This window comes from Procambarus clarkii, chromosome 93 (genome assembly GCF_040958095.1).
Source record: "Procambarus clarkii isolate CNS0578487 chromosome 93, FALCON_Pclarkii_2.0, whole genome shotgun sequence".
NCBI lineage: Eukaryota > Metazoa > Arthropoda > Malacostraca > Decapoda > Cambaridae > Procambarus > Procambarus clarkii.
This window is the reverse complement of record NC_091242.1, coordinates 5,883,949-5,895,104: the sequence shown is the minus strand read 5'-3', so window position 1 is coordinate 5,895,104 and position 11,156 is coordinate 5,883,949. Positions and strand designations below refer to the sequence as shown.

The window sequence follows — 11,156 nt, the reverse complement described above, 5'->3', positions numbered from 1 at the left end:
TTCTGTGTTTTATTTAAATCCAAAATAGTCCACAATGATGATATGCAATAAGTATAATACAGCCGCTTTATTATAATAATACAACAGACAGCGTATAATAATAACACGATGTAACACAAGTTTTATTCCTGGGTAGTAAGTGTAAGTTCCTAATTGCTTATGCTTCCAAAGTATAGAAAATGTACAAAATTCACTTCAAACTTTGCTTTGTCCTTTGTCTCAGACAGCTCAGGGAAGACGTCTTGAAGGTACCTCTTTATCTAGAACTGTGACGCATTGTTTCGTAAGTTGGCAGCCTTCCGGTACATTCACAACGTCTTCCCTATGCTGTCTGAGGCAAAGGTCAAAGCAAAGTTTGAAGAGGCGGGAGAGATACAAAATAATTTACTCTTGGGATATACAAGAAGGACTGGTTCTAAATCTGCACACAGAAATAACTCTACTTGAGACCAGGAGGCATGGCAGGATGTGCAGAATAGCCCCGTTCAAATGCAGAGGTGGCATAGGTACGCTGAGACAACTCTATCAACATAAAGGCCCACGAATTTTCAACATTCTCCCTCTATAAATAAGGGGTATAACTAGCCGAACTCTCATGGTGTTCAAGAGAGAACTTGATAAACACCTACAAACGATACCTGATCAACCGGGTTGTGATTCATAAGTCAGGCTGCGAGCAGCTGGGTTGAACTGCCTGGCTGACTGGACGACCAGGAGTCCTGGTCAGAGACCGGGCCACAGGGACGTTCATCCTCGGAATCATCGCAAGGTAGGTGATCAGAGGTATCAGGTGAAAAGAAACGTTAAACAAACGCTTCAGTACTGAGGCGGGGATCGAATCCGTAATCCTGGGCTGTGAGCCGACAACGTAGACTACTGTGTTACAGGACCGTGTGTGTGTGTGTGTGTGTGTGTGTGTGTGTGTGTGTGTGTGTGTGTGTGTGTGTGTGTGTGTGGCGTCTAACCCACAATTTGCACTGCGCTTCAGGCAAATTTAAACTTAAATTTAGAAATAATTGGAAAACAATCAATATATATTGCTTGCAATATCAATTTAAAACATGTTACATATAAATTAAAACTGCAGCAGCAGCGACAATTCAAGTCAGGTTCAGGTTTTACATTGCTAACATAAACTAAGCTTCACACAACAGTATTGGTAGGTTGAATGGTTACATTTATTTGTACACAAGAATAAAATGGATTTGAGATTTTTTTGGGTGAAATATTTATAAGATAAAAGAGACAAATTACATAAAAAATAAAATTGTACTAAAGTTTTTAAAGACTGAATAAATTCGCTTTTTTTTATTCCAACAGAAAGAACAATAATATTTCGGTATTTTGTGTGGATAAGCGGTGTAAGAGATGAACTTTTACCTCAGCTGCAGGGGGAAGGCTAAGAGCTCTGACCTACCTCAGTTCCCGTTTAAACACTATCCCGAGTATTTTGTCCCAAAACACGATCCGCCAGGCAATTTACATCCAGGTCCCCAATTACTGCAGAGTGCACAGGGGTGAGCAGAGTGAAGAAACTTTGTCTAAATCGTTCCCCATTTTCCAGCACTCCAACACACGACCTCTGGCTTGCCAAGCCTGTGTCCTAGCAAGAAACTTATACTACAGGAGCCCAGATAAATATATAAATACATATTTGAGTATATATTATATATATAACACATATAATGCTCCCTCTCTCTCTCTCTCTCTCTCTCTCTCTCTCTGTCTATATATATATATATATATATGAGAGAGAGAGAGAGAGAGAGAGAGAGAGAGAGAGAGAGAGAGAGAGAGAGAGAGAGAGAGAGAGAGAGAGAGAGAGAGAGAGAGAGAGAGAGAGAGAGAGAGAGAGAAGGAGAGAAGGAGAGAGAGAAGGAGAGAGAGAAGGAGAGAGAGAAGGAGAGAGAGAAGGAGAGAGAGAAGGAGAGAGAGAAGGAGAGAGAGAAGGAGAGAGAGAGAGAGAGAGAGAGAGAGCGGGGGGGGGGGGAGGTAGGTCACACAATAACGCCAGGGGACAAGAGGTGAAGAATGACTACACAATAAAGTCAACACTGGAGCGCCAGAGTACCAGCTGCCCAACAACATAAGGACATATTGCCTCAAACTTCAGGCAATTTACATTTCATTTATTCGATAGAAACGAGCAGCAAACGTACACCTGTAGTGTCCCCGATGGAGCCGAAGAGTTCAAACTCACCATAAAAACTCAGCCCAGTCTCAGCGTATTTTTCGTGAAGTTTCTGTGTTTTGTGACGAAACCGCACATCAGAAGACGAAGAGACGACGACGTTTCGGTCCGTCCTGGGCCAGCATCAAGTCGATTGTCGAGTAGTAATTTTGTGTGATATTTCTCATTACATTTTGATATATTTCAAAAATCTTTAATGGGTCTTCGTGCCACTTAGGACTTCAGAGCTTTTTGTTGTTGTTGTTGGGTACATATTTCTTGGGTCAACCAAACTAGGTCACAACCTGACTTCACTTGCAGACGCATTCAGTTCTGACTTTTTCCCTGTTAGCGGTGGATTGCTTCAGAGTCCTGCTCCCACCCCAACCCTCGTTCTCTTACATATTGATAACATTTTGCCAATAGCCAAAACCTGTACAAATTCATATGCAAATACGCGAACCGTTCAGACCAAAACTCTTAGGTTATTCTACTAAAAAAAAACATCCTCTGCCTTTTTCCCTCGCAGACGGATTGACTATTACAAACTCTCTGAAGTCCAGTCTCACACTCACTACACACTGGGAAACCACTGGACACTCTACACACTGGAGAACAAACTGGACGGTCTACACACAGAACACGCAACACTGGAGAACAAACTGGACGGTCTACACACAGAACACGCTACACTGGAGAACAAACTGGACGGTCTACACACAGAACACGCAACACTGGAGAACAAACTGGACGGTCTACACACAGAACACGCTACACTGGAGAACATACTGGACGGTCTACACACAGAACACGCTACACTGGAGAACAAACTGGACGGTCTACACACAGAACACGCTACACTGGAGAACATACTGGACGGTCTACACACAGAACACGCTACACTGGAGAACATACTAGATATGTTACACACTGTAAAACATACTGGACACAAAACATTTAGCACTTGCTTATCCCACGTGATGGCCACCTCTCTCGACTCTTCAATTTGCATCTAACTCTCCTTCTCATGCCAGGCCTCCAGCCTTCTCATGCCAGGCCTCCAGCCTTCTCATGCCAGGCCTCCAGCCTTCTAATGCCAGGCCTCCAGCCTTCTCATGCCAGGCCTCCAGCCTTCTCATGCCAGGCCTCCAACCTTCTCATGCCAGGCCTCCAACCTTCTCATGCCAGGCCTCCAGCCTTCTCATGCCAGGCCTCCAGCCTTCTAATGCCAGGCCTCCAGCCTTCTCATGCCAGGCCTCCAACCTTCTCATGCCAGGCCTCCAACCTTCTCATGCCAGGCCTCCAACCTTCTCATGCCAGGCCTCCAGCCTTCTCATGCCAGGCCTCCAACCTTCTCATGCCAGGCCTCCAACCTTCTCATGCCAGGCCTCCAACCTTCTCATGCCAGGCCTCCAACCTTCTCATGCCAGGCCTCCAACCTTCTCATGCCAGGCCTCCAACCTTCTCATGCCAGGCCTCCAACCTTCTCATGCCAGGCCTCCAACCTTCTCATGCCAGGCCTCCAACCTTCTCATGCCAGGCCTCCAGCCTTCTCATGCCAGGCCTCCAGCCTTCTAATGCCAGGCCTCCAGCCTTCTCATGCCAGGCCTCCAGCCTTCTCATGCCAGGCCTCCAACCTTCTCATGCCAGGCCTCCAACCTTCTCATGCCAGGCCTCCAGCCTTCTCATGCCAGGCCTCCAGCCTTCTAATGCCAGGCCTCCAGCCTTCTCATGCCAGGCCTCCAACCTTCTCATGCCAGGCCTCCAACCTTCTCATGCCAGGCCTCCAACCTTCTCATGCCAGGCCTCCAGCCTTCTCATGCCAGGCCTCCAACCTTCTCATGCCAGGCCTCCAACCTTCTCATGCCAGGCCTCCAACCTTCTCATGCCAGGCCTCCAACCTTCTCATGCCAGGCCTCCAACCTTCTCATGCCAGGCCTCCAACCTTCTCATGCCAGGCCTCCAACCTTCTCATGCCAGGCCTCCAACCTTCTCATGCCAGGCCTCCAACCTTCTCATGCCAGGCCTCCAGCCTTCTCATGCCAGGCCTCCAGCCTTCTAATGCCAGGCCTCCAGCCTTCTCATGCCAGGCCTCCAACCTTCTCATGCCAGGCCTCCAACCTTCTCATGCCAGGCCTCCAACCTTCTCATGCCAGGCCTCCAGCCTTCTCATGCCAGGCCTCCAACCTTCTCATGCCAGGCCTCCAACCTTCTCATGCCAGGCCTCCAACCTTCTCATGCCAGGCCTCCAACCTTCTCATGCCAGGCCTCCAACCTTCTCATGCCAGGCCTCCAACCTTCACATGCCAGGCCTCCAACCTTCTCATGCCAGGCCTCCAACCTTCTCATGCCAGGCCTCCAGCCTTCTTATGCCAGGCCTCCAACTTTCTCATGCCAGGCCTCCAACCTTCTCATGCCAGGCCTCCAACCTTCTCATGCCAGGCCTCCAACCTTCTCATGCCAGGCCTCCAGCCTTCTCATGCCAGGCCTCCAACCTTCTCATGCCAGGCCTCCAACCTTCTCATGCCAGGCCTCCAACCTTCTCATGCCAGGCCTCCAACCTTCTCATGCCAGGCCTCCAACCTTCTCATGCCAGGCCTCCAACCTTCTCATGCCAGGCCTCCAACCTTCTCATGCCAGGCCTCCAACCTTCTCATGCCAGGCCTCCAACCTTCTCATGCCAGGCCTCCAGCCTTCTTATGCCAGGCCTCCAACTTTCTCATGCCAGGCCTCCAGCCTTCTTATGCCAGGCCTCCAGCCTTCTTATGCCAGGCCTCCAGCCTTCTCATGCCAGGCCTCCAACCTTCTCATGCCAGGCCTCCAGCCTTCTCATGCCAGGCCTCCAACCTTCTCATGCCAGGCCTCCAACCTTCTCATGCCAGGCCTCCAACCTTCTCATGCCAGGCCTCCAACCTTCTCATGCCAGGCCTCCAACCTTCTCATGCCAGGCCTCCAACCTTCTCATGCCAGGCCTCCAGCCTTCTCATGCCAGGCCTCCAACCTTCTCATGCCAGGCCTTCAGCCTCAGCCACACTAGATCTCATTTCTCAAATCACGGTATATAGTTTCGGGGGAAAAAAATGTCTATTATCCCCCCATTTTTTTCATTTATCCTCTGCTTCAACTCGCAGGTGGTCTCCACATGGGGGACTGTTCCTTCATCTGGGGAACATTTCAACCCACTCTCGGCCACCTGCCCTCGTCCCTCCTCTCGCCTTGTCTCACACTCAGTATGTTGCCTTTTCATATTCTAATGTTGCTTCGAAAGGAATGTGCCCCGGTACGTGGCCAACCATTGTGCTACGCCCAGGGAGGTACTTTACTGCATGCCATTAATTCGGAATATTTCAGAATACCCTCTTGCATATGGTGGTTGGACAGACGCCACGGACTAACATGTGCACACGTACACATACGTACACACACACACACACACACACACACACACACACACACACACACACACACACACACACACACACACACACACACACACACACACAGGGGGAAGGGGGGGGGCCAGTGGCTGACTGAATAGCACAATAGACACGTGATCCTGTGGTCGCGGGTTCGATTCCCGCCGCCAGCGAGAAACAATGGGCAGAGTTTCTTTCACCCAGATGCCCCTGTTACCTAGCAGTAAATAGGTACCTGGGAGTTAGTCAGCTGTCACGGGCTGCTTCCTGGGGTGTGTGTGTGTGGTGTGGAAAAAAAATAGTAGTTAGTAACAGTTGAGGGCCGGGCCGAAAGAGCAGAGCTCAACCCCTGCAAGCACAACTAGGTGAAATACACACACATACATACCCAGGAAGCAGCCTGTAGCAACTGTCTAACTCCCAGGTACCTATTTACTGCTAGGTAACAGGGGTATCAGGGTGAAGGAAACTCTGCCCATCTGTTTTTCCGCCGGCTGCTGGGATCGAACCACGGTCCCTAGGTCTACGAGTCTAGAGCGCTGTCCACTCAGCCAGCCAGGCACCCCATACACAGAGAGAGAGAGAGAGAGAGTGTGTGTGTGTGTGTAAAGATGTAGTCTGTGGACTTTGTGTTCAGGGGGGACACATGAGGCACAGGGAGGTCCTTGCTCTTCTCCCAAGAAGAGCTCAGTTTTAATCACTACTATTTAGTCATAGTATTTTTTATCTATTTACTTTCTTCTTACACTAAACCACTCTATTTCACTCTTCAGTCTTGTTAAGTGTTCTAATTTAATATCTTCACTTACTCTATGTCCATTCTTAAGTCAAATTTTACTCTTAATCTGCCTCCGATCTATGTTATTTAACCTGGGACCTTAACCTCAAAAATTTTTCACCCAATTATATCCAATCTCATCTATTAAAATTCTATATCCTACCTCGCACTGGTTAAATTATATGTGTATAATACTTTTAGCGTAAATTCGGTCGAGCCAATTTGTAGTTTCTCCACAATATATAAAAAAGTGTCAAGAAAAAGGCCATTCAGTTTCGAAATCTTTTCCCCATTTGACTCTGACAATTTCCTTCTCTCCTTCCCGAGTAAGGCGGCTTGTGGGAGGGTGAGGGGAGAGTAACCAGCGGAGGGAAGGTGTGAGTGAGGGGAGAGTAGCTAGGCGGAGGGAAGGTGAGAGTGAGGGGAGAGTATGTAGGAGGGAAAGTGAGTGAGGGGAGAGTAACAGGCGGAGGGAAGGTGAGAGTGAGGGGAGAGTAACCAGGAGGAGGGTATGTACTTGAGAGTGAGGCTAGAGCAACTAGGTGGAAAGGTTATGTTCCATGGGAAGGGGGAAGGAAGAGGGAAGTAATATGAAGACGATGAGAGAGATTGTCTTGAGTACCCAATCAATTATATTTTACCTTGTAACTTCTCTCACTTTTATCCTGTTTCATGTTTTATTTCCTTATGTCACGTTGTCTCTCATTCATAAATTAAACAAAATTTTCATGGTTGAAAAAATTATACTTTAAAAGAGTGACAGATGAGTCTTTATTATAAAATATAACTAAACCACAATAATAATAATAATAATAATAATAATAATAATAATAATAATAATAATAATTTTAATTACTATTTAATAATTATTACTGCAAAATTAATAATATAATTTTATAAAAGAAAGGAAATAAACAATTTCTTCTTTTGCATTTTGGCCTTTTTCACTATAGGGCATTTTGTTTCCTGTCACAGACGTGGCCATTCATTTCTGCGCTGCTGACCTTCATATATATACTTCCAGCTGTTCTTGGGCAAGGCTAGAGATGTTAGGCAACAATCAGTTAATATATTAAGGTGCAGAAGAAGAAAGCAAGAAGGAATATATACTCCGAGGTGTCTAACCCGCGTCTCTGTACATAAACTGATAATTTACTTTAGTACTGAACTCTGCGGTTGGTAGACCTTAAGCTCAACACCCAATTAGAGGAAGAATGATGTGATATTTTAAAAGGAAAAACCAGCCAATTGTCGGGAAGCCTTCTGTCAACAGAGCTGCTATTCGAAGCTGGAGTCATCGTTATATTTCAGTTTTTACGAGACATAGGTAGTTATATTTGAGACGGGAAAGTTACCGGTCTCCAACAAAAAAAAAAAAATGAGAGGGAGTTTCATCTCGGTAATGAATTTTAACTGCGTTGACTGAAATGGAGTTTAACGATTATATGGAAGTGAATGTGAGTGGAGAGGGGAGGTTTCTATCGTTTGACCTTTATTATACTTTGGTAAATCTTAGTTTTTCTGTTTATCGTTGATAGCACGAATCATTGGCCCGCCTTTCCATCCGTCATTTAATACAATGATTTCCATTTCTTGTTTCATGTCGTACTTCCATGTGGCACTGCTTGCTGAATTAGCTTCACTGATCTCTAACTAGACCGATCTTTGTGTTTGTGTCTTACAATGAAGAACTTTTTCCTGACGTCTTCCCGGCTCATCCGTGTCAAGAGCTTCGTGTCCTCTGGGCACACTGTTGTTAGTTCTGAACACAGCCTCTTGGTCTACCTATCAGTTACTTTATTCATTTTGTACGCAATTGTCAAATATCCCCCTTGGTTCGCCTTCCCTACCTCGTTGCGAGTTTCTATTATGCCTTTACCGTTTCACATTTTGGAAAAATGACAAACTTGTCTACTGCCTCCCAACATTTCTGGGTGATATAGCTCATCGGGTATTGCATGGTCTCCCCTCTGAGTTCTGTTTCCCATGGTATTTATATTAAACATTCTCATTTCATAAGTTTCCCTTCGGTATGCCCGCCTTTTGCCTTCTGGACACCTCTCCGGAGCAGGTTATTCCTACTTCCACCAGATATCCAAATGTCAGTAGACAGTTATCACTAATTCCTATGGAGGTATCTAGACTGACTTCCCTTGTACTTGAATCGTTTAAAGAGAATATCTGGTCGAGTATTGCTGGTTCATTACTACCTTTCATTCTTGAGTCTCCTGAAATATTGGATAAGAAAATTTCTTATTGGCAGTTTAATTGTTTAGTTCTTCTTGCACCTATTGCCTCATGTTGTTCTCCCAGTCTATCTTGTTATGGTTGAAATGTCCCATGATTAATAATCAGGATCTCCTCCTACAGATGAAGGATGCTACTCTTTACAATTACAGCAATATAGTTTCCATGATGTTGTTGTCGTACGCCTGTCTGGGTCTTCTTCCATTCAGTGGAATGTTGTATAGTACTATTATTATATTTCTTCCTTCTATTGGTATAGTGGACGTCGTGTAGACTGTGAGACCTATACATCTTGGGGTCGTTATCTCGAAACTTTACTCCTTTCTGAACAGCAAGGCTACTACTCCTCTCCTTCCATCTCTCTCTCTCTCTCTACTGAATGTAGCAATGGGGCAACACAGCATTGGTTATGACATTTGATAATTTGATTTATGTGAGTAATTGCATCTGGGATCTCTTCAGGTGACCTTTCCCTACGTTCACTTTCATTGTTTGTAATTCCTTCTATGTTTGTGTGCGTCATTTTAAAGGTCAGTTTATTCTGTGTATTCTCACATACACTCACCCCTGACCTTCGTTTCACAGGTGTGGGGGAGTTGTTCTAATGTTGTTGCAAGGTTAGGTGGTTGATGGGAGCTGAAGGGGAATAAGGCAGAGGGAATATGATTGCTGGGCATGGGAGGGGGGGAAGAAGCTAGAGACAGACAGAGACAGAGCAGACATAAAGAGAGAGAGAGAGAGAGAGAGAGAGAGAGAGAGAGAGAGAGAGAGAGAGAGAGAGAGAGAGAGAGAGAGAGAGAGAGAGAGAGAGAGAGAGAGAGAGAGAGAGTTATTATTCAGTTTATGAGGTCCAAACTTGGAGCAAGGTTCATAACCTAATACCCAGCCGGGGCGCCGCTTGCTGGCCTTGCCATCAGACAGGCCACAAAGTACACAAAATAAAGATAACAATAATACATAATAATAATTTGTTAACAAATAAGCACGAAAGATTAAAGCACAGTTTGGACAAATTTACATACATACATATAATTATTATTCCGTTTTCCACTTGTATGAGGATGTGGAGGCATCAAACAGAAAAAAATGAGTAATATTGTATTAAAACGTCAGACATGTCATTCGTTATCTGTCATTCACATATATTGCATCACAGATAAACAAGTACCACCACACTGCAATAAGAGAAGCCAATCACTGCCTCATATAACTCTATATTCACCAACAGACATACTCCTTCATTTTCAGGCCCACTTAACTGTTTTTTCATAAGCCTAGCACATTGAATTTTCCTGCCTTAAAACTTTCGCCACTTTTAACTTCGCATGTGCCTGAGTTTTCCTGTCACACTCCACTCAAGCTATACGAACTTGCTTTTGCCTTCTGGTTCCTGGCCAAGTGCAGGCTCCAGATTCGAGGATATTTTGACCATGGCCCCGCCCGTGGAGGTGGAGGGGGGGGGGGGGGCGGCCAAATGTCCCAGTTATCTAACAGATAGGATGCGATGTTCAACATTGTGGTAGGTGGTGGGTGGGGGGGGGGTCTTCACGTTCACATTTTCGCCAGCTTCTGTTTCAAATTAATTTCGAATAAGTGCCAGTTTGATAAAAATTAATCATGATCTAATATTTTATATATATCTAGTCCAAGAGATTTATAACTTTTAATCATTCGTTGCATCTACCAACTTGTAACTTTTTAAAATGCCATATAAAGCAAAATGAAAATAGAAATTGGGGTTTAGGACAAAACAACATAGAACCTGCATTGGTGGGGACCTAAAAATCCCGTTATGCTCTGTATATGCTTTTCTTCGAGGCTATGAGTCCCCCTTTCCAACCAGAGGCGATATCTCTGTGGTAAAGCTTACAATTTCTATGGTAAATGACCCGTGACCTAACGGTACATACCTACCTACTTTGAGGCAATTCTTTTATTCCCTTTTAGATATCCACAAGCAACTAAAATAGCTAAATTGAAAGAAAATTTGTTCAATCAAAAACCATTCGGGACCGAGCATTTCAACTGCTCGCCACATCATCTGGAACTGGGGGAAGTGTGGAATGAGTTGGATAAAGTTTCACTGCCGCAGTCAGAGTGAAGCAGGAAGGCATTATTCTCGCATTTGACGGGATACCTGTGAACCAGCTGTGTTTCTGCAGCAAGCTGGTGGGGTCTGGGGAAACTGGTGGGGTCAGGGGAAACTGGTGGCGTCAGGGCAAACTGGTGGGGTCAGGGGAAACTGGTGGGGTCATGGCTAGCTGGTGGGGTCAGGGCAAACTGATGGGGTCTGGGCAAACTGGTGGGGTCAGGGCAAACTGGTGGGGTCAGGGCAAGCTGGTGGGGTCAGGGCAAACTGGTGGGGTCATGGCTAACTGGTGAGGTCAGGGCAAACTGGTGGGGTCTGGGCAAACTGGTGGGGTCAAGGCAAACTGGTGGGGTCAGGGCAAGCTGGTGGGGTCAGGGCTAGCTTTAACACAGAAATTAACACTACCTAGTTATTTAGGAACGTTTTTTTTTTAACTTACGATTCCCAAATATTAAA

The 11,156-nt window shown here is 45.7% G+C and overlaps 1 protein-coding gene across 1 annotated transcript; it reads left to right on the top strand.

Moving 5' to 3' along the window:
* The first annotated feature begins 4,253 nt into the window (after nucleotides 1-4,253).
* On the top strand, nucleotides 4,254-5,207 carry LOC123746790 (uncharacterized). The gene has a single exon (XM_045728543.2). It carries the CDS (start codon nucleotides 4,254-4,256, stop codon nucleotides 5,205-5,207), a length of 954 nt encoding a protein of 317 aa, XP_045584499.2.
* The last annotated feature ends 5,949 nt before the right edge of the window (nucleotides 5,208-11,156 follow it).